This window comes from Oryzias latipes, chromosome 7, assembly GCF_053564925.1.
Source record: "Oryzias latipes strain Hd-rR chromosome 7, Olatipes_Hd-rR_3.1".
In the NCBI taxonomy this organism is placed as follows: Eukaryota; Metazoa; Chordata; class Actinopteri; order Beloniformes; family Adrianichthyidae; genus Oryzias; species Oryzias latipes.
Genome location: NC_136243.1, coordinates 16,458,084 through 16,485,117, shown reverse-complemented (window position 1 = coordinate 16,485,117; position 27,034 = coordinate 16,458,084). Strand labels below are relative to the sequence as shown.

The 27,034-nt window shown below is 40.3% G+C and overlaps 3 protein-coding genes across 29 annotated transcripts in view; 1 reads left to right on the top strand and 2 right to left on the bottom strand.

Annotated features, from left to right (window-relative positions):
• The window catches only part of anks1aa (ankyrin repeat and sterile alpha motif domain containing 1Aa), a 54,949-nt gene extending 53,782 nt beyond the window's left edge, over positions 1–1,167 (bottom strand). For 12 of the 24 annotated variants that reach the window (XM_023956738.2, XM_023956739.2, XM_023956740.2 and 9 more), the window contains exon 1: positions 569–1,083. In XM_023956738.2, coding sequence (XP_023812506.1) covers positions 569–738 — 170 coding nt within the window. In that variant the 5' untranslated portion in view covers positions 739–1,083. Of the gene's footprint in view, positions 1–568 lie in introns of all 24 variants that reach the window. The other 12 variants (XM_078950377.1, XM_078950381.1, XM_023956743.2 and 9 more) reach the window with 4 other exon arrangements.
• Positions 1,168–1,975: 808 nt separating this feature from the next.
• On the top strand, positions 1,976–4,303 carry taf11 (TAF11 RNA polymerase II, TATA box binding protein (TBP)-associated factor). Its single transcript, XM_004070821.5, has 5 exons — positions 1,976–2,554; positions 3,434–3,564; positions 3,661–3,748; positions 3,832–3,928; positions 4,029–4,303. The coding sequence occupies exons 1-5, from the start codon at positions 2,381–2,383 to the stop codon at positions 4,157–4,159; spliced, it is 621 nt and encodes a 206-aa protein (XP_004070869.3). The 5' UTR covers positions 1,976–2,380; the 3' UTR covers positions 4,160–4,303.
• Positions 4,304–4,726: 423 nt separating this feature from the next.
• On the bottom strand, positions 4,727–24,326 carry bltp3a (bridge-like lipid transfer protein family member 3A). Of its 4 annotated transcripts, none has more exons than XR_013657466.1 (21): positions 23,633–23,904; positions 22,662–22,824; positions 20,651–20,689; positions 20,404–20,495; positions 20,139–20,328; positions 19,685–19,825; positions 17,274–17,444; positions 16,233–16,413; positions 15,962–16,048; positions 14,718–14,888; positions 12,851–12,996; positions 12,006–12,147; positions 11,707–11,900; positions 10,391–11,622; positions 10,059–10,231; positions 9,875–9,988; positions 9,602–9,752; positions 8,530–8,777; positions 8,110–8,218; positions 7,918–8,009; positions 4,727–6,928 (listed from the first exon to the last, which is right to left on the bottom strand). XR_013657466.1 is itself a non-coding variant. In XM_078950369.1 (21 exons), exons 2-21 carry the CDS (start codon positions 22,722–22,724, stop codon positions 6,812–6,814), a joined length of 3,879 nt encoding a protein of 1,292 aa, XP_078806495.1. In that variant the 5' UTR covers positions 22,725–22,824; positions 24,232–24,326; the 3' UTR covers positions 4,727–6,811. The 4 variants fall into 4 exon arrangements, 3 of the variants coding, with proteins under 3 accessions (XP_078806495.1, XP_011475722.2, XP_078806494.1); XM_078950369.1 differs by lacking the exon at positions 23,633–23,904 and adding an exon at positions 24,232–24,326 and having other exon boundaries at positions 9,849–9,988; XM_011477420.4 differs by having other exon boundaries at positions 9,849–9,988.
• Positions 24,327–27,034: the final 2,708 nt, after the last annotated feature.

Below are 27,034 nucleotides of genomic sequence, written 5' to 3'. Positions count from 1 at the left end.
CTGACCTCAAAGGATTAACTCAATCTCACCAGCATTTGCACACCAAGAACACTCCAGATGTGAATCACCACAAACAAAATGTTTACACCTCATTGATGTCTTCCCCCTGTGACCATAGCCGAAGATCAAACCCTTCCGGCTTCCGTTGACACACCTGGACACAGTGTGGGGTTTCCTTTGGGTTGTGGATAAAGTACTCCCAATAGAAAAAGAAAAAAAAATGTGGGTTTTTTTTTCCTCCTTTGAGTTTTTCAGCCACCACAAAGCAGGTCCAGCAGAATCTATGAATCTCTGACACATGAAACCGGTTTTTTTTCTTCCAAAGAGATGTGGTGTGTTTTTGTTCCAGCTTTTTAAAGATAACTTACATAAATAAAAGCTGCGCGTGCACGTGCCAACAGAAACTGGCAGAAAAATACCAGAGCTGAGTCTGAGCTAACAAAGAAGCTGCTACGTACCGCGCTGCTTTTGGTTGACTAATCCAAAAAATATATGAATAACATCCTCGCCGTTAATGTTTGGCTAGGCAAGAAGAGACAATGCCGTCTCTCGGTTCCCCGCTGCGTACCTGAGCAGGCTGGAGAGCGGGTGAGAGGAGGCACCGTGGCCGCCGCTGTTGGCGCTTCCACCGGTCCCGGACAATCCGCCAGCGGTTTGTCGCTTCCCGGACAAAAGCTTCTCCACCGCCGCCAGGTTTCCCGTACGCGCCGCATCCAGAAGCTCCTGCTCTTTCCCCATTGCTGCTACCAGACGGGGGGAGAAAAAAAAAAAACAGGAGGTGCGGGGAGGAGAAGGAGGGGGGTTGCTTGTAGTAAAATTCCTCTGTGACCCTCTTCTTCTTCTCCCAACCTCAAGTTATTCCTGAGAGCTACTATGCGGCAGGGAACAAAAGCTCCCTCCAACCAGCGGCTCCTTCTGTCCCTCTCCCCGGTGCTGCTGGCGCTCAACGGGCAAAAGTTTCAGTCAGCAGCACGGCACCAACCACCGAGCAAACTTCCTCTGACCAGTCCTCCAAGCGTCGTCCGTCACTTCCTTGAAACTGCCCTTTCTTTCTGCATCTCCAATCCAAAGCTCTTCAGTCAGACACACTCAGATTCCCTACCACCGCCGCCCTTCGCAGATTAATAAAACATATGGACGGGGAAAAGCAACATGGCGCTTGGCAGGATTCTATGAGGACATTGGAGATTGTTTTATTGTTCCGTTACCCCAGTTGGTTTGAAAATCGAGAGCTAATTTTCTAACCGGATAGTGTGCAAATCGCTTACTTTTCAATGAAAAGAAATAGCAATGTGTATATATGAATACATTTAAATGAAATAGACAAATATGTAACCTAATATTTTTTGTTCAAATGAAAATACGACCTTTTCACTACTTTACATTTTTGGAAAATGTCTATTTATTAAAAAAGAAAATTTTTTTAACACTTCACTATTTTTTCAGCTGACCATACAAAATCAAAAACATCATGTTTCCTGTCACATTGTTATTTTAATGTATTGCAATATTTTGTGGAGTTAAAAAAAATTACAGGGACACACGAGTAAGATAAACTATGTTAGAGGTTGCATTGTAAATGATAAATGAACAGCTACAATTATGTAAAATGTAATAATTGTAAGTATTATTTTCTTGACAATATTTGTTGTTGTATTTCCTGCGTAACTTTAGCACAGAGTTTGTTTTTTTTTAACCGTGACAAGGTGGCGTAAAAAAACAATGTTTTGTATGTTCTATTGGTCTTAAAATATTCTAGTTTGGTTTCGTTTTTGCAATTTTCTTCTATTTTGTGTTGAGTTTATACATATATATATATATAGAGAGAGAGAGAGAGAGAGAGAGAGAGAGAGAGAGAGAGAGAGAGAGAGAGAGAGAGAGAGCAATTTGACACATTTTTCATGGACAGTACTAACTTCAACACATTTTGACATAAAAAAAGAAACATTTAACGCCTTGTTAATAAAGTTTATTCAAAACGGAAACGGAAGCACTTGGGTTTTTTTAGGCTATTATTCGATGGTAGATGTTTACCAGGAAAGCTAGCTTATCTTCTTTAGTTTTTTGCCTTTCTATGTAGTACTTATAGTTATTTATCCATTGTTTATGTAGACCTTTTTTCTTTTTGACATAATTACCGGTGTGTGTCGTTTAAGGACCGTAGACTACATTAGTGCACTATAACAGCTAACTATTAGCTGCTAGTGTTGCGGCAAAGGGCTTTGTTGTTGACGTCTCTAGCTAGCTGTAGAGGAACGTGCATGAGATACGCAGTTTTCATCCAGAATTTATTCAAATACGCCGGCTACACAGCTGAAACTAAAGTCTCGTAATAGCTTCTTCGTTGGTGTTTGCAGACTGCTGTTTAGAAACTTAGGTTATGGCAGACCCTGCACGGATAAAGCCGGCAGAAGACAAGTCTGAGAAGGCAGCAGCATCCAAAGGGGAGCCGTGTAAAGAGACGAACATAAAAAATGAAGCCATCGCAAAAGAATCTGCAGACGAAAAGAAAGAGTTGTCCGCACAAGATCCATCCACAAGGGAGGTGAAACATGTGAGTAGAAATGACTGTGTTCAAAAATCCTTTGTGGAAGAAAAAAAATCTAAGCAAAATCTAGATGAGTGGAGAATTATTTAGGTTGTTAGCAGTACAATTGAGGAGAAAGTTACAGTCTAATGCATAGATCTATGGAAGTTTGACATAGACATACAACCAATTCTGGACCAAATCTGTTATCAAAAATTGGGGGGAAACTGATGTAATAAACAATCCACAATATTAATGGTTGTTTAAATATGATACTCGTGTTTTGGTTTTGTGCAGAGAAAAAGAACTTGGTACAATATGTCTTTATTTTCATTTAGAACATTATAGTAATTTTGGAGTCAAATATGTTTGATGCATATTTGAATTAATGGGCTTCAAGGGGTTGAACATTGATTTCCAAGACAATTAAATTGGGACCCAAGGTAAATAACTAGATAAGCCTGAAGAAAAATGTACAAAATCCTGAGTATTTATTAACAATGTTCAAGCAAAATATTTTCATTGAGGAAGTATTTAACTTATGTATTATTTTTATTGTATATACAAAATAAAACTGACTCTTTCTTAGCTTTGACATGCAGTTCATTTTTTAATTATAAAATAACTTTTGATTGACTAAATTTGGTTGAAAAATAAACCCTTCATACTTGATCACATTGGTCTACCATTGCTTTTTTTAAATCCAAGTCTTCTTTTGTTGGGTATGTTAGAGTGTAGCAAACTTACATGTAACGAGCTTCACTTACATCCTCACATTGTATTCTAAATAATTGTGCATTGAACAAACACAACATTAAAAATGGGAAGAAGTACTAAAAATTTAGGAAGGGAAATCCATTAAAGTGTAAGAAGACTTTAATCATGATGGGTTTTTTTTCTGAAAAGGAAGCTGCACCTGGAGATGATGAAGAAGAGGGAACCTCCGGTCAGCCTCCTGCAAAAAGGCTAAAGGTGGAGCCGGATAAGAAAAAGGAGAAAAGGCAGAAAGTTGACGAAGATGAAATACAAAAGATGCAGTAAGACTGCCGTTTTTATTTTTTCCTGAAATATTCCATGGTGCTGTCATCTTTATTAATTTCACCCCGTTTCTTGTTCTTCCTGGATTCTTTTAGAGTTTTGGTGTCTTCTTTTTCTGAAGAGCAACTAAATCGCTATGAAATGTACAGACGCTCTGCCTTCCCCAAGGCGGCCATCAAGAGGGTGAGCTGTCTACAAAAACTAATTCTTTTTCCTCCCAAAAACGTTCTTCTGTCATTCTTGTGGCTTTTTTGGTCGACCTCCAGCTGATCCAGTCAATCACAGGATCGTCAGTTTCCCAGAATGTGGTCATAGCAATGTCTGGTATTGCCAAGGTTTTTGCTGGAGAAATTGTCGAGGAAGGTGAGTGTTTAAGGCAACAAATAGTTTCTAGTATTATGCAGCTTCTATCCATTTTCCTGGAAGCTTAACATTTTTGCGTCTTTTGTTTTTCGATTCACAGCGCTTGATGTTTGTGAGAAGTGGGGGGACACGCCTCCGCTTCAGCCCAAGCACATGAGGGAGGCCGTCCGAAGGCTGAAGAGCAGAGATCAGATTCCCAACACAAAGTATAAGCACATTCTGTTTCACTGAGACCGTTGACCTGTGGGTTAAATGAGGATGCAGGTGATTAAAACAGCCTCAAGAGCCTCTTGTCAAACTCCAGCCACAGAGGCAGGCGGACATTCTTTTTCCAAGGACTAGTTTTTTTGTGTAAATAAAGATTTTACTCTCAAATTTTTTTTGGTACGATTTGGGTTTTAATTTTAAAAAAAAATCCTATGTGGACATAAGCAAAATTGATATTTCAGACGTTTTCTTAGTGTATTAGAGGTTCATGTTTATAAAAGGTTTGATATTATGAAAGGATCTTATAGCATTTACTTTGTTGTTGAATTGGTCATATTTTTTAGGTCTTGTGTTTACGGTCAAATCTGGGTTCAGTCCCCGTCTGAAAAGGAAGTTTCTTCCTTGCTCATCAACTCTTTCCCAATTTTGAGAAAATCAAACGTTTGGCTTTGTTATTTTGGAACATAAAACGTCTTCAATGTGATATTACTTAAGTGCTCACAGAAACATTGACTACCTCTTTGGTATAAACTCACTCGGTGAACAGCAAATCTTTTCTACTGGAAAGAAAAAAACACAGCAACATCAAACTGTGTTCAACAGTTTATTTTTTTACACTTAAAATCTTTACAGCACACTGATTTTGGTTCACAGAACCAGTTAAAGTTTAGTCTCAATGGAAGTGATTCTACCCATAGAAAAGTCAATGTGATTATTTTCTTTTTCTTTTTTAAACCAGCTGACAAAAATACTGTGTACAACATCTGAGTCATCTGATTTTCAAACAAGTGCAGTTTCCAGTGAATTGCACTCACACAGTACAAACACCTCAGTATATGCATGTGCAGTTTGATGGAGGAAACACCACCTTGCATTGAGTCACTGTTCACCTCCTCCTTGCATGGCACAGAAGGGTGGGTTAGGCTGCAGGAGGAGGAGGAAGAGGAGGAGGAGGAGGCCCTCCTGGAGTGCAAAAAACAAAACCAAACCCCTTTAGTGTAACATGCTATGGGTCTAAACCAAAAGCACCAGTCGATCAGAGGAAGAGAGATGCTACTTAACACTGAGGCCCGACAGTGAAGAGGAAAACTTTACAGCTACATGTTGAATCCAGCGTGGCACGTTTCAATTAGTACCGTTAACGTCCATATCTATTAAGGCCATGCAGAATAAACTACTAAAAAAGAGAGGTGGCATTGCGGTGAGCGGGCAGCATATCTGCTGTTACACTGAAATATTTATCACATCTGCATGCAGCTAAGCTCTGAAGTTTAATAATACGCACTGCAAGAATTCAACTGCACATCTAATAGTTGCTGTTCTGAATCATCTTTATGTGTAAACTAAAGGGCTCCTATTGCTTTAACAGGTAACATTCCACCTTAAGAGGGCGTTTCTGCCTCTATTTTCAAAGGTAACCAACAGTTAGAGATGAGACATCATTTGAACTTAATCACTAAAAGGCTCCTAAAACAAAGTGGAATTAAAGAAAAAAAAAAAAACCTTTGTAGGTTTTAAATTGAATGATCTTCACATAGTATTTCAAATTGAGACACAGATGTGGGTTTGAAAAATACAAAAGGCTAAAAAAAAATAAAAAGATTCTTGATCCAAAGCCGACAAACCAACCAATCTGCCTTGTTTGGAAAAGTAAAACCTCTCAGGTATAATCTAGATTGGGATCAAAAAACATGGGAATTGTGCATTTTTCTTATAACTGTGGTAAAAGTATATTTCACTTTGTCAAATAAATACACAATCAGAACCATCATTTCGGTAAATATATATGCTGGACCTAAGAATGAATAAAGTGGGGATGGAAAAAGAAAGGATCTCCCTTTCAGTGGTTGATATGGATTCAGCAATATGTAGGCAGAAGAAAATGCAAGCAAATGTTAATAAATAATAAACATAAGTTAAAGACATGTTACAAACACACAATCCATGGGTCATTAACTAAGATCAAGTTATGGAGATCCAGTTTAGTTTCAGCAATATGTTAGACCATCTCTGCAAATGGAAATATGTCACAGAGCCAAAAATAAAACATAAAAACGTAAACATTTCACAACTCTGAATATCACTTACAAAATGAATTAAAAAAAATTAAAATAAACATAATTTGATTTGTGACCTTAAAGTAAAAGTCAAGATTCAATTTCTTTCTAAAGAACAAAAGTGCAATGTTCAGCTTTAACTTTTTACAATTAACACTTCAAAAACAAACAGAAAAGCAACTTTTCTTGTAGTTTACAGCCACTAAAAGTGAGTTACTTTAATCTAATAGTAAATGTGCTACATGTAAATGAACACTGTTCACAGAGCATGCAGGAAGTGGCTGGCGGACGAGCGGCCCGCTGTCTGGCAGTGTCGATGCAGGAGAACAAAGGTTCTCATGTGCTTGACTTAATATTTCCATTACGCTTGCGCTCAAGTGGAGAAAATCGATGCCGGACCACAAGGCATGCTGTGTTTACCACACCAACTACACTATGGCTTTATAGTGAGGATGAGACTTAACAACAAGATACCATCAAGTGTTGACTTAGAGGATTTGTTCCTGATCTTATGAATTGGTTTTCAGATTCGTCTCCCATTTTCAGGTTTTTACTGCTCTATTTTTATAGTCTTGTCATATTTTCTCAGCAGCAAAATCAGTCAAGAACCAAAAGCGGCTTAAAGAGTAAAGGCAGGGTCGTATTTTCTAACTTCCAGAAGGAGGCGCTCTTTCTCTTGCAGGGCCTGGGTGAGGGCAGCTTGCATTTGGCAGAGTTGGGACTCTGAAGTTTGTCTCTGCAAAGTCAGAGGTGATAAAATTGGTGAGTGACAGCCAGTTCTGGACAGCATAATGCACAAGTTGAAGTACTGTAATTTTAGGATATCCAAACCAAAAAGGATAAATTTTGTTTAAATTCATGAAAAAAGTAATTAAAGTAATTAAATTTCTGCTTTTGAAGTAAACTCGGATTGGCTGTATGATCACTGTTGACCGTTTTACTTTAGGAAAGTAATTATCAAAGTTTTGGGAACTTTTTTTAAAAAGTACCTAGTGTTCTAAAAGCCTACATGCAACAAAAACACATTTCCATATTGTTACAAGTCTGTTTTTAAGCTTTGTTAAATCAACAGCAGAAAAAAAGAATATTAATGCATTTTCTCTGATAGCGAAGGTCACAATAGCTTCAATGGGATGAAGTGTGAGGATGAAAAGTTCTTATTAATACAAGAGGTTTTTTTTAAAAAGGAGAAACATTTTGCTCCAGACATCATTTCACATTTCATGTTTACTTTTAGGTTAATGCTGCATTTCAACAAGAAAAAGTCTCCTCTGTATGGAAGGTTATTTTTTTCCCAAAATGTAAAAGAATTTGAGAACTATTATTGAATCGTAAATTGCAAAATGCTTTTTCAATTGGAATTATGGTTCCAAAACCCCAGGACAAATTCAAATGCAATTGATTTTTTACTTTTATTTCAAAATAAAAAAAATGTTTGTTGTAAATGTTCATACTGAATTGTCAATTGCATTCAAAACACAAGATCAAATTGCAAATTAATTAGTCAAATTGAGCATTAAATATGATTTTGAACTAAAAAACACCTCCATGTTATTGTACCGGTTCAAAGCTCTACCTTTGAAGGCACTGGACTTGCTGTTGGACTGTAAACGTTTGGTTTAAGCATTTCTTCAAAGATACATTTGCAATTTCAGTATTTTAAACTTTACTATACATTGACCTAAAACATGGAAAAGCAACTGGTGTGTCTGCCTCTGTCTCTACCTCTTCCTCCCGTTGGTCAGATTCAGAACCGTCAGCATCACCAGAGGCAGCTGGAGGGATGTCGGTCACTGCCTTAGGCTCCGCTCTGTCAGCTGCAATCGGAAAAGCAGCTGCGATTAGCTCTTTGGAGACATGACATGGTATCCTGCCGTATCTGTATCACATAGTTATGCGCAGTGGAGAAACACTCACTTCTGACTCTCATGATGCCGTCATCACTTCGCTCCATAAGCAGATGGTCGATAATGAATTTGGCTGGGACAGGTTGGGGGGCTGTTGGGTAGATTCTGGGGCCATCATCCTGAATTACAGGGAATTCAAGAAATTAACAGTTAGATGGACATCTTAATCCCAAATTACAAATGAGAATTTAAAAGAACACCTTATACACAAATACTTAATCTAACATTTTCAGAAGAAACCAGTTTATTTCACTTTCAGTCCAAAAAGAGGTCAAAAAAACATTTGATAGTATCAGTTCTTTATTAAACTGCATATCTAGCCACTTTGTAAACTATGGATTTGTAATATTTCCTATGTTAAGCAGATTTGAACAGGTTTAAGGAGTGAAGTTCCGATTTGTCTAGTATTCGACAGCAGGAAATGACCCACCTTCATGGTAATGGTGATGTTGCACATGTGAAGCCTCATCGGCTGCCCATCCACGCTGAATTCATCTTCAAGGAAAGGCCCGATGTTAGCCACTGTGGAAGCCAGCAAGTCTGCCCGGCAGTCCTGGAGTCTTACATCCAGGAAGCCCGACGACTCGGCCAGGCCAGCAGACGGGCCCGTTTCTGCCCGCATGCACAATGCGGGAGCGCTCCCCCGCCTTTCGGATCCCTGCAGCGCCTCAATTGGAGCTGCAGAACGAAAGCAGGCAGATCCCGTTGGCTCAGCAAACCCAATGTGTCATTTTTCTGGAGATTTTACGTCAATACGCACAGATGGATATTGAGTAAGATATATTTTCAATATCTGCTTCTTCGCTTCAAAATTTACAAAATTTAAGAATCATTTTCAGTCAGATCGAATTTTGATCATCAATGGAATCCTTTTGTCAGTGGGTCAGTGAATGCAGCGTGCTTCATTCAGGTAATGTTCAGCAGCTGTGAGGCTTTAGTAAAACCATGTGCACAGATTTGCTGTTAACATTTGGTTTTGGTATGTTTCTATAACGTTCCCTCGGTATATCGCGGTCTCACTTTTCCACTGATTTTTTCTGTGCAAAACAGTTTTCCATCCCAATCCCCTTCAGTTTACCAAATCTGCATACAGATCTTTGTTTTCATTCTATAATACTGATTATTTTTTCTATGACGGTTTGAACTTTGAGAGAAAACTGTGAAAATGTTCATGTCTGTGTTTAAAGTGTTTAAAATGTTTAAAGTGTGTAGTGAGGAGTTTTAAAGCTTCAAAGCAACATATCTCACCTATCACAGACTTTATAAAGCTTTATAAAAGCTAAAGATTGAATGCTTTGGAAAATCAAGTTTTTTGAGACGGCATGTTTGCTCATCTTTTAAAACAATATTGTTCAAGAAGAAAAAGTGCAATTCACAAACATTTCTTCTTTGAAAGTAAAGACTTGAAATGCCAAAGACAAACAAGAAATAAAAGGAAAGAAAAGTTGCATTTGATTTGAAAACGGAAAGCATTAAAAAAAAAAATCATGCTTTGGATTTACCTTGAACAAGTCCGGCCAAAAGGTCCGACAAGCTGATGTTGCCCATCTGCACAGGTGTCAGACTCTGAGCTTGGACTGCAACAACTTGGTCTTCTCCATGCATATCCAAGGTACTAGCTATTCCACTCAGGATCAGCAGCAGAACTGATGACTTCACAGCAGAACATCACACTTTCACTAAGAATTGTACTTAAAACAATTCCTAAATATTCTATTAAAAAAATATTAAAAATTGCTTTGTGTCTACCATATCCTGTAACAAATCCTCAGTACTTTGAGACAGGGAGCTGCTTAGATCAGCGGATGAGCCGCCCTCGGTCCCCGGGGCCGGGCTCCCTCGGCTGTCTGCAGGTGGATTGTTCAGACGCATAGACTCCCTGCCTGATTCTACAAACATAAGCCAAGTTGAACTAACATGATATTAAGTGAGATCGATTAAGAAGTAGTTTCTAAGCACCTGAGTCCATGACAACAACAAAATTGTCGCTTAAATCACTGTCGATGGAAAGGTTTTTGTCAGGAAGACTGCCATCCAGGATGGCGCTGTCGAAGGACTGCTGGGAATTCGACGGCTTCATGGGTTTGTGACGTAAAGAAGGGGAGGACTCCTCTGAACGCTGACCCTGTTCCCTACAAACACACACACACAAATGTACCTGTAGTCTTTCTGGTCAATCTGTAAAAATGGGGTTTCTCTAATCCTGGTCCTCATATTCTACCCCTCCAGCTTTTTCTTCCCTACTTATTGATTCTTTACAGTCAATCAATCAGAACGTAAGGCTAACTTACCTTGCCTGTGCACTAAACAGTTTGCTCATGCCTGAACCCCAGCTGAGCATGCTAAAGGCATCTTTAGTTATTGAAAAAGCCCCTTTGGTCAGGTCCAGCGAGGCACTGATGGCGTCTTTGGTGACATCCTTGGTGGCGTTGATGGCGCTTGACAGTTCGTCGTCTAAACTGAAGGTAGATGGTTCGCGGGAGATGACTGGAGAGGGTCCACCAGGGGAGAGGGGAGGCGACAGGACTGCGGTGTCCTCCTCTGATGTCAGTCCGTTACCGTCCGGGCCTACCTCCACAGCCTCAAACGCCTCATCCACCCCCCCATCTGGTTCATCTAGATCAAACGCAGTTGTGCCTGTATTGATGGAGGAGAGTCCATTTTCTAACCCACTGTCCTGCAGCTCAACAGTGATAGGCTGGTGTGTTGGGGACACGTCACAGTCTGTTATGCTTGGGCTGTCCGTTTCTGGAGTTTGAGGGACCTCATCCTCTTGCTCCATTAAGACTGGCGGCAAAAGAAGACCCAGTTCCACGGAACCAGCCAGGAAAGCAAAACAAACCGTAGGAGGTCCTGTCTTTTGACCAAGTGTCTGCTTAAGTCCTCGCACATCCCGGCCCAACTCAGCACCCAACCGAGCCAAAGCATCCTTCATCCTCAAAAGGGCGACGTACTGGTAGTGATTAAGCCACATCCTGACAGGGGTGATGGTGTGGATCAGAGCGTGGACGGAAGCTGATTGGCCTTCAGAAGGCTCCTGTTCCAAAGAGCATGGCCGAACTCTTTCAGGACTCGAAGGGGAAGACTGAGATTCACTCTGAAAGGCAGGGTGTTGACACATCCACACGGAAACTGCGAAGGGCTCAACGAAAGGTTGGGTTTTGCCTTTTGGGAAGCGCCGCGCTCCATCAAACCCAAGAGTGACATGGGACAAACTGAGAGACCAGACGTCCTGAGATCGTAGCTGCTTTCTGTTTAGAGGCTGGAGTTCTTTTTCATTGGCGTGCTGAGTGAAGGCGGAGGGAATGGGGTGGAAGGCACTGGGGTCTCTGGGAAAAGGACAACCTGCTGCTGGCTGGAAAAAAGAGCAGCTGGAGAATTTTTCACAGGTGCTGCTGAGGTCAGCCCTGGAGCCATGAGGACAGTGGCGAGTGTTGCTGAGAGCCATCTGGGGTATGATAACAGAAAGGGATTGTGGGCGTTCTGGATGGTCCAGTATGGATGAATCCAGGGGGACTATCAGCTATGGAAAAAAATAAAAGACTTAAGAGTTTGTTTTTTTTAATACAAAAAAAGGCTATGAATAGAACCCTGTAAGACCCCCCACCTTAAGTTGAGATGCGTCCATGCGTATATCTACATGTTCTTCCACTTTATTACTATCCTGCAAGTGGTAGAAAGCTTTGACTTGGTCCAGGGTGTGCAGGAGGCCTTTGGAAAACAGACTGATCCACAAAATGCTGGCAGAGTCCACACACAGCTGGAGGCTGTTCAGCTGAGCATACAGGTTTGAGGTGGGCACTGGAAGAGGCAAAGAAAAAGGAGAAATGATACGGATGTGTGACGCAGCAGACACTAACAGAAAATTAAGAGAAATAAAACAATAATTAAAATGTCAAATCTAACCTGGTAAACTGGAGTTGTCAGGAAAGTAGTACTCTGTAAACTGCAGATGGACTGCTGGTACATTATCGGGCAAACGCAGAAGTTTCCGGTTACAAGACAGTAAAGAATTGGTCTTCTTGTTTTGACGTGCCCTTGTAGACACCTAGAAGAGGAAAAGACAATCAAAGACATGTCTTTGCAGGTGGATTTGTTTGTTTGTTTACTTGCAAGAAAAGAAATGCAGCAAAATGCAACATTACTGAGCAGAGAAACCCAAACCTGAACTGGATTTCCTGTTAGAAAGTGAAGGTGGAGACCAAACGTGAACCCAATTTCCTTTTCTCGTATTCTCCTTTAACAAAGGGGGATCTACATTCAAAATAACCTTGGAAATGTGATGTTCTTTGATGGTGACACACGTGAAAACGCAGAATTCACTTTGACCACAAAAGATCAAAGTTAAAGAGATTTTCTCACCTTTTTTCTTTAGCATGAAAGAATGAATCTTTTGCAACACTATGCTTTAGTTTTTAGGAGAAAAAAAATCATCACAATGATACAAAACTATCTTTTAATAACGCAAGTATTTGCTTCTTTAAGAAAGGTTAAAAGGAAGGAAAATTGGGTGCTAGATCAAAAATGAGCGAAGGCTGGTAAGTCTCCCCGCCTGCGACCCATGAGTCAGGTCTCTCAGAAAACGCCAAAGACGGCTGATGAGCTGGCGCCTTTTTCTGCCTAATTAACACAAAGCAGCTGTCCGGCCAGCCGCACAAATAATGATTTCCCCAACACCTTCAGATACAAGATTTCTTTGGTCGATCATCAAAAATCTTTTTTTTTTAAATGAGTTCATGACAAACGCTTGCCTGGTGAATGTCCACATCATCCATCCTGATCACCACACAGCTGGATCTCAGCCTCTTCATCGATGCCTCTGCACTCGCTGTCACAGAGTTTCTGCTGGTTGTCTGCTCTTTGCTCCAGTTATTTGAGTTGGTGCTGGACTGTCCATCTAAGAAAAGTTTAGAAAACAAAGAAATGCAGCAAATGTTTGCAAATACAGAGACAATTTAAATAAAAAATACTATTTTTGAAACAATTTGTATGAGCCCTTGACTTTTAGGTTAATGGAGTTTGTAATTAAACCCTCCGTTTTTTTCAAATAAAAATAAGTTTTTTTTTTTTACTGGCTGTAGCTTTTAGCTAAATTCATGTGTAAATGCATTTGAAAATCCTTCTAAAAAGCTCCTCTTTGATATTAGCCAATAAAAGATCCAAGCTCACACTACATTCCTACAAAAAGGTTTATTTCAGGACCAGGCCTGAAGGAAACATACAAGTCTTTTTTTTTTTTAACATTGTGTGGTTTTCTGTGTTTCTAAAGATGATTTTGCTAAAGCTGAAAGGGGATCATATCCCCCAGAATTGACATGTTCCAAAAGACTTTCTAAAGCTCTGAATCCAGAAAACGGCAAACTGCGAGCTACAAAGCAAACCACATGGGTTTGCCATCTCTGCATTCACCCAGATACATTTCTAAGTGCGTCTGCTGTCTTGCTTACAAGCGGTCACATCCCCAACTTTTAAATTTATCAAAATGATCAATACATTTTGGTTTTGAGTGAGATGGAAAGAAATTAATTCATTTTTTTCCAAAACATAGCAGTGGATGCATTTTTTTTCAGGACAGAATTAATTTTGTGTGTTGGGGGGTGCTTTATTATAGATGACAGATCTTTTTTTTTTTATTTAAAATTGGATTTACTCCAAATTAGGAAGGGATTTAACTAGCCAACAGTCAGTGAGTCGGAGTGTACTGCGTTTGCGTTTATAACAGTGTTTACATTGTTCATCGCTAAAGGAAAGTACTATGTGGGAGTAAATATGGACCTTTTGATACTGTTGTACACTTATTTAATTTAACCAGAAATAATGTAACAGTCACGTCTAGCAGGAGCCACAGTGAAGCAGTTTAGACCCGTGATTCCCGTTGTTTACAGATCTCCCTCCACCCATCAGTGTTCATCTGCATGGAGAGTTGGTGGCAACCCAAGCCAATAAAAACAATTGGCAGCACAAAGTAACTTTAGTAATATTAATCAAGTTAACCCATCTGAAGATTATAGGCCTAAATGAATGGAGGGAACCAATGGAAATGGCTGGTATTAGAACTATTGCTCATGTAAAAGCACGTGTATATTTAAGATTAGTAGTATCATTCACATATATTTGCAATCTACCATTGATGTTTTCTCTTTTAGTGAATGACAACTTGCCTTGTTAACATGCAAGCAGTTCTACATGATATTTTAAACTCTAAAAGCTGTTAGAAAGTTTACAAACTCCATTTCGATCGCTTTCACAGCTGCTTGTCTTCATTTTGAAGAAGTTGACTTAAAGGATAAGCATGAGCTTGATTAACCAATGATGGTGTAACTGTGGGTAGCTACACAACTGTCTCTGACAATTACAACAGTAACAGTAAGTTACAACAGCGGTCCAAAGCAGAAAAAATAATATGGCAGCTTTCTAAAAGTGAGTGTTTGGCTGCTTATAAATGATAAATTAGCATAGTTATATGATCTATTAAATCCTCTGACAGAGCAGCCATTTGTCATGAAATGAGTGTATTAAAAAAAGCTACAAGTTCGTGTGTCAAGACAAACACAGACATGGAGATTCATCCTTACAAAATACAATAGAGAATGTTTTACATCAAAACAGAAACCCAACCTGGGACTGTTTTAGCAGGGGAGTCCTTAGTTGGCTCAGAGAGCTCAGCATGTGGACCTGGGAAGCCACAGGCTTCTGCTCGTCTCTGGTACTCCTGCAGCAGCTTGGAAGCCCACTGGGCCTGGGCCTCCATGGCTCCATTGTAACGTTCCCAGTGTCGACATCCGTCAGCTGTGCAGGAGAGCAAAAAGCAACATAAAAAAAACAAATCTGGTCTCCTGTAATGAAACTGTAATTAGACCTTACAGATACGGTAACAGAGCCTTGATTATTGCGTTAATCAAAGCATTAAGATGATGAAATGCCTTATTTTTTAGCACTACTAGTCTGGAAACCACTTAATGTGAAAAGTTCCTGATGCAAATTTTAGGTTCTCCAATGCAAAATGTTTTCACTGACATTTTTCTGAAACACTGAAAAACCAAGAACACTGGCATTGTAACTGAAACTGTAGGGCACATCTCTCTTTGGGGATTCTAGATCAAACTATAGGGCACAGCTAACTTAGGGGACTGCGAGTCAAAATTTAGAGGATGTACCCCTTTGGGTTATGTCTGCTGTTTAAGTCAGTCCGTATTTTATATTGTTTTTATACTATTTATTGTGATTTTATTTTTACTATTTGATTATTTTGCACCTTAATCTCGTTGCACAATGTTGCAATGACAATAAAGACTATCTATCTATCTTTGGAGAGTAACTCAAACTATAGAGCATCCCATACCTTAAGAAACAGGAACATAAACAGTAGGGTACCCTCCTTAGGGGGCTGACCTCAAACTATAGGGCACATCCCTCCCTTGGGGGACTGTCTCTCAGATTAAAGGGCAAATCCCCTTTTGGGACTGTACCTCAAACTGCAAAGCATGCCCTCTTGGGGGACTGATCTATGGGGTACTGGAAATCAAACTATAGGGCAAATCACCCCATAGGGTACTGTAACTGAAAGTATATTGGGCATGTCCCCCTTGGGAGACTGTATCTCAGACTATAAGGCACATCCCCCTTAGGGGACTGATCTCTGGGTTCTGGAACTCAAACTATTTGGAAAATCCCCCCTTGGAGTACTGTAACTCAAAATATAGGGCACGTCCCCTCTTGGGGTACTGTAACTCAAACTTTAGAACATGTCCCTCTTGGGGGACTAACTCAAACTACAGAGCAAATCCTCCCACCTCAAACACTAGAAGCAAAACTTGACCTCAGGTAAAACCAAGTACGAAGTAAAAAATCTCAGTGGTCACCTGGTCTGTGAATGGGATAGTAGTCGAAGCCAAGTTTTCTGAAGGTCAGCTGCATAGCACCTTGCAAGCCAGGCGGGGGAGCCTCATCTGTGCGAGATCACAAAAGAGGCCTTTCAAATATACTCACCGTTATCCACAAAATACTGAGCAAGTGGCCGTGTTTTGGGATTAGCTTAAGAACCCTGAATTTTTATGTCTGAATAAGCCAACACAGAGGTTTTAAAGTCCCACGGCAGCACAAGCTATGGTCCATGTGGATTAAATGAAACACCTTCATCCATGGAGGAGCTGTCGTTGCATATGTGTAAGTCCAAGCGGGAGATAAAGGTGTGATAGGAAGACTCCTTGACGTCATAGAGGTCGAAGTACTGACTCATGTTGGTGGGGGTGCTTGTTGAGGAAGGTGGGGGTTCTGTCCACAGGCTGTGGAGTCCAGGAGAAGGAGGTGCAGTCTAAAACCACAAAATGCACACGCGAAAATTATACTTCCTGAACACTCAAACTCAAATGAAAAGAAATGTTTAACGAAATAAACAAAATAGAAAAACAGAAAATTGTACATATAACAAAAGAAAATATTTCGTTTTTTCAATTTAAGCTGTAACACATTGTTTAATTTTGTTAGACATGGTTCTTTCATTACTCTGTCTGTTTTTGTTTTTCTTACTTGTAAAGTCTGCAAAAATGATTCAAATCGAACTTTATTTATAAAGCACTTCACAGTTTAGTGAAAGAACTTAAGTCAACGTGTGAAGTTTTAACTTTACAAAAAATGCTTTACAGGATAAAAACCTTATTTCAAACAAATCCAAGAGAAAAAAAAATCAAAAACATTTGGATTTAAATATATATATATATATATATGATAAAAATACACACAGTGCCCTCAACCCCCACCCACAGACAACATCATGAAACATAACCTGAAATGTAGAATAAAAAAAAATGAAATAGAAATCTGGCTGCATGCTGAAGTGAGGAAATTATTTTTGTCTACACCAGACTCCACCCACTCATGATCACAGAGGCATTACAAGATCCCCCCTGATCAAAGCAAGCTGCCCCACCAGAGAAATCCCCCTGCAAAAACCCTGTTCACAGAGAAGGGTGGGTCCCTGGTGGGGAGGATCCCCTGAGAGTTAAAAACAACATCTGAAACCCGAAAAAATACATACCCCTTAAAGCAACATAAACATGCATATTTACTACAAGTAGATCTAAAAGTGCTATAAATAAACCTCATTAAACCCATTGACCATGAATAGTACATTAGAGCAAAGAGACAAATGAGTTTGTGTGCGAGTAGAGAGACCTGTAAAGACTCAGCGGTCATGCTTTTCCTCTGCTGTGCTGACTTCTCCATGGCCTCACTCAGAGACTTGGCATAATGAATGATGGCTTTGAGCTGAGAGTCTGTCAGCACCCACAACAAGTCGTCCAGTATGAAAAGCAGCTTAGATGCCAACACGTTACAGTCCTTTATCTGTATGGAACAACAAAGGTGGAAATATTTCTGTCAAATGCCATGCAGCAAACACTTATGGAAAAAAAAAGTCTATTTTGCAGATAAGATAAAGACACACAAGACATATTTGAGGTCTTTGCCTTCAGGTGTGAGTTTCCCCAACCAGCCAATATCAAATTTATGCTTCCCATGCTGCTCCTGAGCTGGCTCTGTCAACGTTCTGCGATTTCCAGGGCCTTCAAAGTTCCCAAAAAATTGTTCCTTTTTTTAACAGATTACAACATCAAATGTGATGCTGGAATGAGAGAAACTGGAGGAAGTTTGCATTACTTCATTTCTTTCTGGGAGATTTCACCAAAAGTGAAACCGACTGAACAAGTTATTAACAGCAAAATGTAAGCCCTGCCACATCAAATTTAACATCTTTTAATGACTTTTAAAGAAATAATTTCTAAATTTCATATTTTTAGGAGCTTAATTAAAAGACTAACAGAGAAAAGATTCCTCTCCTAAATAAAGTGGAAGAATGGCTTCGATTTCCAAACCTGAATAACCATGAGGATTAATGACGGGCATGAACAACTGTCTGACTTCAGCCTATCAGCACTGACATCTTGTAACAGCAGTTAACCCTTTAACGTGTGTGTACAAATTCGAGGACTGCATCCTCCAATGGCCGCGGCCTTCCCGGACGACGTTGACTTTGTCAAGCGGGTAGGCGGGATGTTAACGGCTGTAAATTTGGACGAGTCCAGCCTTTAGATAATTCCAGCCGTTATATCGGCAAATGTCCTGTTGCCTAGCAACCATGAGTCCTGAACAGAAAGGAGTAGTGAACCATGGAGATTAAATTTTTCCTGGCTTATTTGATCCAACTTTTAATCTTAGAGGTGTAATTATTTCCAACTCCCGGGTCCCGCTTCACAGTCCGCCATCGTTGTCAGAAAATCTCCAGGTTCGGCCGCAATGCCTCTTGGGAAATGGACAGCATAGAAGGATACACCAGACCAAACCTTGAAGGAATCGTTGAATTTGGACAGCACTTGTCGCGGCGCTGTGACGCTAGCAGCCTACAAATGCAGCCCAGGAAGAACGCAGACCTCGAATTTGCACACAGCCAGGGTCTTTGACATACTGTAACGGATTCTGGCGCAGAGACGGCTGAGAACAAACAGTTTGGCAAAACCACTTTTCTCCACAAGAGTTGATTTAAGTTGATGGTGTAAACACTTCACTGTTGTAAAGTGTTGCGGTGCAAAGCTACGGTGGCCCTGAAGTGCAAATCAAACCAACAAATCACTTCATGCAAAACCATAAAGATCACAAAGACAATAAAACGGCAAAACAAATTATAATAAATAAATAAAAATTACAGTTTAGAAATGAAAAAAACAAAATTCCAGAAACCAGAACACATTTCCAAATTTTTTTAAACAAATTAAAAATGAAGCTTTTGGGGAAATGTTTAAAAAATAGACATTAAGAAACTGGAAAAAGTAAGTACTATGGGACATTACTGATTGAATGATGACGTTAGACCGTAATTTGGCCTGAAAGTTAATTAGCATGAAGCGATGCTGCATAAGCTGAGTTATAATCATAGAACTTTTATTAGTGTGCAAAACTTGAAGACACCTTTGAAAAAACTTTAAATGTATTTAATTAACATTTCATTTTGATTTCTGGAAATTACTTTCGTTTTCAGAAACCTTTCATTTCAGTTTTTTTTTTTTTTATCATGTTTTGGTTCTAGAATTTTATTCTGAGTTCTAAAATGTAATGTTTCTTCTATCATTTGTTTTGCCTTTTTTAAATTGTTGTTGCGATCTTTAATATGTTTGAGCATTGGGTGATTTGTTGGTGTGATTTGCACTTCAGGGCCACCGTAGTTTTTGCTTTTGTCTGCTTCAGAATCCGTTGGAATTATGTTAACTTCATAGATGGTTGAAGAGTTATGGTAATCGATAGAATATCAACACTAGAGCTGAAGCTCCTGTGTTAAAAGAAACTGCGTATCTTGTTTTGTTTTAACTCAACTGCATTAAAGGTGATCTTGACGTTATAAGTACTAATACTTATATTTTTCAATAGTTCTTCATCAATCCATAAAAATTTAGATTTTTTTTGCATTTTTTTCAATGTTATAGTAGAAGACAACTACCTCTTCATCTGTTAAACCTGTAAACATTAGCGCTCTTCACCCAGCTGGGTGTCTAACACACAGAAGAGAAGTAAAACCAAAAAAAATGGATTCTCACTCTGCGCTTAAGGGCAATCCGAATGCGGCCCTGGTTGGTGATGAGACGCAGCGGCGTGTTCCCGAGGTCCTGGTCATCGCTCTCAATGGCGTCTGCCTCAATTCGTAGACTCTGCCAGTTAATTTCTTTAAATGTCAGCACCTGATTGGAACAATTATCATATCAAACTCTCATGATGCGATTCCTCTTCCTACAACACAGAAATGTCTCATGTTCTTTTTTTTTTTTTTTAAAAGAGGGGAAATAAAAAGCCCATTTTTCCCTTTAAGTGGATTAGAAACCCCCACTCTCAGTTTCTCATCTCAAAATAGTGCCTGCCGTTAATGAAAACATCTGACTTGATTCAATAGTTTAGCGCATGTGGCTTCGGCGGTGAACAATAGCGTTTAGTCTATAGCATTACGAGGCAGCAAAGGGCAAAGAGTGTGAGGACTGAAAGGCTAAGACGTTTTACCTCTCCTCTCTTGGGGTCGGTGATGCGGGTGTAACGAAGGTCACTGTGCTGCCATTTGGGGTTGAGGCTGTTGCCCTGCAGCTGCCAGAGCTCAAAGGACGCGTGGAAGGCGCGAGCATGCACCTTAATGGTGATGGAGTTTATCCTGACGGACATGCCCTCCACCACTTTCTCGGCAAAGCCGTACTCACTGTAAGCACACGGGGTTTGGGGATCAGCAGAGAACCTGCGGTTTTCGTTAGACGAGGGTTTCTTCGTGGCTCACCTCTGGCCTGCTGTTATGGCGATGGGAGAAGGGCCATTGGGTGGACGAGGCTCTTCGCAAGTTCTCATCTCAACCTCCACCTTATCCAAGAACTACACAATGGGAAACACATCAAGGCATCACTGTCTGCACACAACGGCGCCAAAAGAGCATAATAGTTTACATTTAAAAATATAACAACGGCTGGATTCATGTTAGTAAGGAGGAGGAAAGTGCAGAAATGGGAGTTCAATGGCGTCATTCTTACCAAGCAGATGGGGCTTGTTTTCAACTTTGTCCATTGTATCTGAAAAAGACATCAGTGTCACTCTGAACACAACAGTCTGAACTGTTTTTCATTGAAAGCAGATTAAAAAAAACAACAGAACAAAAGCTCCATCAATGACTTATTTTTATGTTTTTGGTCAACTGTTTTCTCCACTTCAAAGTCCCACTCCATTCATCTTTTGATCTCTTGTAAAACTGTTCTTAGTGGTCTTTTATTTATCATTATGCTGTTTTTAGCCAAAAACCTGTGTTGTTTTCTAGGACATAGTTTCTGCAGAGCAACGGGAGTTCATCAGAAATCCGCCTCCAAGTTGTGGGCAGGACTGTTAGTGCGGAGCAAGCCCACCCCCACTTCCCGTCATCCATCTGTTAGCTTACAGCCCCTAACACCCACAACCTAACATTACAGGCACAACTACAATAAGGGAGCAATACTGGAGCTATCCAGCTAGCCAAACGCTAGCTCAGATAAGGAAGTGGAGGCATCGGAATGAAGCGATGCAAGACGCTCGTGCCCCGCCCACTGTGGTTTCTATAGGACAAGTAAGCTCTTTTTCATAAAGCTTCACACAGTTGAATAAAGGAAAACTCAGAAATGCAATTTTAAGCTTAATTTTATTTTAATATGCGTCCTCTGTTATTAGAAAAATGCCACAAGAACATGTTAAAAACACTTTTTTCATCTGAGTGGATCTTTAATGAAATACTGCTGATTGTTCAAATATTCAAAAAAATAAGCTTTATTAAAAAAAGAAAAGAATGATTGGAAAAATCGATTCCAGTTTTCTCTGAACCCCCTTGTGTCTTTCTACACGGACTAAATAAATAGCATATAACTGTTGAATCGTGCACTGCCGGCACCTGCTCAGAGGATTGTGTTTGTTATCTGCCTGAACTCATGTGGAGCAACAATCTCAGCAGCGTATTAAGTTCCTAAAGCAGTGGCACCTGAGGGCGGGGAGGTCACATGCACCCAGAGGCCTAATCCTTCCACATTTTGGCTCAGATTTTCTCTATGGATGGCTTCGAAAAACTCTAAAATACTTTGTTACAAAGAAATGAGCAATACCATTACTGGAAAAGTCTGAAACGTTTCTTTGAAAACCTTGATTGTCACCACATACATGCGTCGCTGCTTTGTTTTTTTGTTTTTTTAAACTAGGGGCTTGAAATTCCTTACATGTGGTCCTTCTTTGCTTTACGTAGCTTTTATGGTGTTAGTGTATAGTTCATAAACACATAAAATAACGTAAATAAGGCAGCAAATTAGTGATCTTATCCTATTTATTTTAGTTAAAGTAAGTTTTTAAAAAAAGCAATTTTTTTAACAATATTTGGTCAACTTTAAGATCACTTTTAATAATGCGTTGGACATTTTTTTTAGGAGAAAAAGTGAGGCACAATGTGTTTCGGCTTAAAGCTTTTCAAGGAGTTCAACTTATGTTTAAAAAAAAAAAAGGTATAAGCTGACCGAAAGGATCACACAAAAGAACTTTTTCACATGTAGTATATGTCAAAAAGCTGAAAGATATAATAAAGCTGTTTTTTTGGAAAGAAACTCCAGGAGAATCTGGTTAGTCAGGAGCTGCATCATTCAGACAGTTTGGGAGCACAAAGCAGGCAGCCCGACAGTCCCCTGCACAGCAGCCAGCCTATCGCAGGATCAGTCTCGCCTCTGGCTTTCTGTGTCTTTCTAAATCATGTCTTGCCTGTCCATTAAGAGCAACCAGTGCTGGTCTAAAGGATCATAATATTCAAAGCAGAGCCTCCAGCAGTGCTCATCCCTTTTTTTTATACTACTACTGTTCATTTCCCCTGCAAAATCTCAGTCACCGGTAGTAAGAACGCTTTTATTTAGATTTTTACACCCACAATAGCACACCTAAAGAAATCTTTCCTCATTTCTTTTCTTTTTTCGTGTCTGTTTCACTTCTGTTTCTGAAACCCCCTCCCCGTACAGGTTCAGGCTGCATAAGTGAGCAGGGACTAACCCTAATGGCAGCCTTGTTGCAGTACACTCGAGTGACAGCCAGCCAGGTGGGCAGATCCAGCATGTTCTGGAGAACCTCTTCATCAAGCTCCAGGTTGGAGAGCTGGCCCTCGCCCTTCAGGGTGCTCAGGTTGATCTTGTCTGGAGAAAGGTTCTTGGTGAACCTGTAAGGAAACAGTTTCAAATTCTTTAAAAAAAAAAGGTAAAAAGCTTTATTTGAAGCAACATCAACCCAAATATTTCCGAAATAAAAGCACAAACGGTGATGTATTTGAAATTAGCACATAAAATCGGGTCAGAGGAGAACCGGCCTAGCCTGCAATTGAATGATGTTAGCAGGGGAGTAAACGTCACTGACGTCATTTTGATGAGCCATGGGACCGGCAGTTTGGTGAATCTCAACGGTTCGAGCTCCAGTCTAAATGCTTTACACCCCCCCCCCCCCCCCAGCTACTGTAAATCTGCGTGACCCGTGAGCTTTAGTGTGAAAGGATGGCTCAGCAACATAATACATACAAATAAGTCCAGTACTTTTTAGGAAGTTCATTATAAATAAGACAGAATTTTAATAAACAATTGTAAAAAAAGATTTTTTAAAGTGCTATTTGAGCACCAACGTTTTTCAAATACCCTTGAACAATTTCCAAGATTAGGAATTCTGTACACGAACGTATCAAAGTTAAACACATAAGAGGCAGATAAAAACGGTCATCGTTAGAAATGCCAGAGAAAGTGGTGGTGCTCTCCAGCAGGCTGGGGTTCTGCTGCGTTCACTGTCCCCTACAAGGCTCGGCATTTTTTTAAGGTGTTCTTTCGATGTGGAACAGAACCTTAATCATGGCAACCAACATCACACGAACCAGCCCCGTGGAGAAACGCAGCCCCCACCTCTTTCTCATGCGTTTTTTGCTTAAACAAGTTACTGCAAACCCCGCTGAGCTAACCGGCTAACACGATTTCAAAAGCACTTACCTTGATAAATGTTTGAGGATTTGTTTTTTGATAATCCCCGCCATTTCTGCTGGTGTTTCTGACGAACGACGTCAGTAGATTTATTTTTATATATATATATTTTAGCTTCTAAACCTAAACTAGCTTGCATGTATCTCTACATTGTAGATGCCACTAGTCGTGTGCATCTTGTTAGCAGCTGTTATGCCGCTAAGACCCGGACAGCAGCTAACCCCCATATCATGGACACGCACACGCACGAAGGCCCGGCTCTTGGAGAGAAAATAGCGTCTGAGCTCAAATGCGACACAATGCTGCCCCCTGGTGGATGTGCGATGCAGATAAAAAAAAAACTGGAAATGTATTTTTACATTTTTTCTTGTTTTCTTCACATTAAGTTTAATGTAAATTATAGATTTTATTTGATCTGATTTGCACAATTAAAAGGAGTGAAAAAAAATACAGAAAAGTAAATTGAATACATTTACATTTGCCCAAAGAAATACAGAGTACTTGTGTACTCAGAAGTACGTCTGAGTACAGATGTACTCAGAAGTACAGAAGTGAGACTTTTTTAAGAATTGGATAACTTTAAATTATTTTTATGCTGTTTTCTGTACCTGGAATTGTTTTGCAGGTTTTATTTTTCTTCGCACCTTCATGCCGCTCGGCCTTTACCAGAGGCCGGAGCGGCGTTCACCAGAGGCTGACGCGACGTTGACTGAAGCCCGGCGGGGCTTCCTTAACACAGCGGAGCAACCGTGCTGGAAAAGCTTTCTGTGAATGGTGAGATGGCTAGCTTAAATTGCATCTGTGACCAAACAAACCAAACTATTGCAAAGCTAAAGGAACAAATACATAAACTAACAGCAGAGCTAAAAGTAAAGGAAACACCCCTTGAAAGCGCTTTTGGAGTAGCTTCCAAACAGTCGAGAGTGATCCTTGAACTGTCGGCTGCCCAGGACACTCTTCCTATGGACTCTACAGAATGTGCTCGGCCTTTTTCCTGCTCCACACCAAGGAATCATCCATCCTGGACTGAAGTGGTTGTCAGAGGCACAAGGAGAGCCCAGATAAGGCAGACATCGCCTCCCCATCTTGCACTGTCCAACCAGTTTGATGTGCTGGCGGAAGACGAGGCGGCCATCTATACTCATGGGGGGCCTGGTGTGCAACATGATCCATCTCCCACTACGTTGGTACTGACGTCGGCCCCCCCTAATGGTGCAGGGAGCAATGATAATGGGGGGGCAAAGATAGCTGCTCCATCCACCTCTTCCAGTGCCAGGATGAGGGAACAATCCACAAAAACATCCCAGACATCAAGTGGTGACACTGCCCCTGCCCACCGGAGTATCAAGCTCCTTCAGGATGCGGTGGCCAGGCGGTCTGTTGGCCTCCGGGATCAGCCACCATTGGTCCAACCCGGAACTGTGCCCCCAGCCCCAGGAGCAAAAGCAAAGGACCAGGAGGGAGTGACTGCTCCGGCTGAGGCTCATTCCTCTCAGCCCCAACCACTATTCCCCCCAACCACCCTGATCGTTGGTGACTCTATAATCAGGAATATAAGGTACATCAATGCCATTACCAGATGCTTCCCTGGGGCCAAGGTGAAGGATCTTCTTCAAGAGCTTCCTGAGGTTCTGCTTTCCCTCCCAACCAGTGTCATTCGGATTATAGTTCACATTGGAACCAATGACACAACACTTCAACAATCCGAAATCACAAAAAGGGAATTTAGGGAACTTTTTACTCTTTTATCCAACACTGGGAAATATGTTTTTATTTCCGGACCTATTCCCACACTTACTAGAGGATCTACACGTTTTAGCAGGATCCTCTCCCTCCACTCTTGGCTGCTGTCCACCTCCCATACGCACAGGTTTGGTTTTATTGACAATTTTAACCTTTTCTGGAATCGCCCCTCTTTTTACAGACCAGATGGACTTCACCCTAGTCTACTTGGCAGCAGTATTTTAACAGCTAACATTCAACATACTGTTCATTGTTTTAAAGAGGATTGACTGCCAGCTTCCTTAACTTCTCCAGAACCTGAACCCGGATCACACCAAATCTCTGTTCTTCCCCTAGGCCCCCTTCATGGGTTATTATCCAAACCCCCAATAACACCTGCCACGCTTCCCATACAAACTATAATAACAAACCGATCTACAACTCAATTAAAAACTTCTAACAGGAATTATAAAAACCTAAAAGCAATCCATATCCAAAATTTGAATACCCTTCATGAACCCGAAAACAATAATATGCTTCAATTGAATCTGGCACTTTTAAATGTACGCTCACTATCAAACAAATCATTTCTTATCCACGACTTAATTTTAGATCATAACCTAAATGGCCTGTTTTTAACAGAGACTTGGAATTGTGGTTCTACTGGTTCACTGTCTGAAGCGACTCCACCCCTTTTTTACTTCACAAGCAAAGACAGAAAACAGGGTAGGGGTGGGGGAACTGCTGCTATCCTGTCTGCTTTTATCAGTTTTACAGACAAATTGTTTCATGAATATACATCTTTTGAATACCAGGCCATTGTTTTTAATAATCCCACTGTGTTGTTTTTGATAGTGTATAGACCCCCAAAGTGTAACTCATCTTTTAATTCTGACTTTGCAGAGCTGCTTTCAATTATACACTTAGGTTTTAGTAGAATAATTATTTTGGGTGATTTTAACCTGCATGTGGACAACCCATCGGACCCATATGTCCAAGAGTTTTTAAACACTTTAGCAACAATGGATTTTACTCAGTATGTCAGTGTTCCCACCCACAACAGGGGTCACACACTGGATCTTTTAATCACTCGTGGCCTGATGGCCAATGTGACCTCTGTTGTGGATGTTGGTATTTCAGACCACTCGTGTGTGTTTTTTACTATCAAAGGCTCTGTCACCCAAAGACTTCCAAAGAGAACTGTTAGAACGCGTTGTCTACACCCTGAAGTGGCTGCAAACTTCACCTCACATCTGGAACACAGCCAACCAAACACTCTAAGTTTGTCTGTTGATATATCTGTCCAAAACTTCAACAACAAGCTCATATCAATAATGGACAAAGTCGCTCCCTTAAAAATAAAAACGGTCAAAGCCAAAGCACCCCCTCCTTGGAGAACAGAGGAAACCAAGAGACTTAAGAAAATCTGTAGGGTTGCTGAACGAAATTGGCGCAAAACAAAACTAACAATTCATTACCAAATCTTTAAGGAAAAACTAACCCAATACAACAAATTTATTAAACATGCAAAGTAGGAATACTATTCAAAATTAATAGCTGACAATTTTTCTAATCCAAAGATTCTTTTTTCCACCATTGACAGACTAATCAATCCGATCTCTTCCAGCCCATATTCTACTCTTAGCAGTTTAAAATGTGAGGAGTTTGCAGTCCACTTCACTGATAAGA

Coding starts and splice junctions, on each gene's coding strand:
- taf11 (XM_004070821.5), top strand. CDS start 2,381: ATGGCAGACCCTGCACGGATAAAGCCGGCAGAAGACAAGTCTGAGAAG. Junction 3,565..3,660: donor GATGAAATACAAAAGATGCA/GTAAGACTGCCG, acceptor GGATTCTTTTAG/AGTTTTGGTGTCTTCTTTTT. Junction 3,929..4,028: donor TGGAGAAATTGTCGAGGAAG/GTGAGTGTTTAA, acceptor TTCGATTCACAG/CGCTTGATGTTTGTGAGAAG.
- bltp3a (XM_011477420.4), bottom strand. CDS start 23,676: ATGGCGGGGATTATCAAAAAACAAATCCTCAAACATTTATCAAG. Junction 17,445..19,684: donor GGATTGCCCTTAAGCGCAGA/GTGAGAATCCAT, acceptor TGTTCCATACAG/ATAAAGGACTGTAACGTGTT. Junction 8,219..8,529: donor ACATCACCATTACCATGAAG/GTGGGTCATTTC, acceptor CCTGTAATTCAG/GATGATGGCCCCAGAATCTA.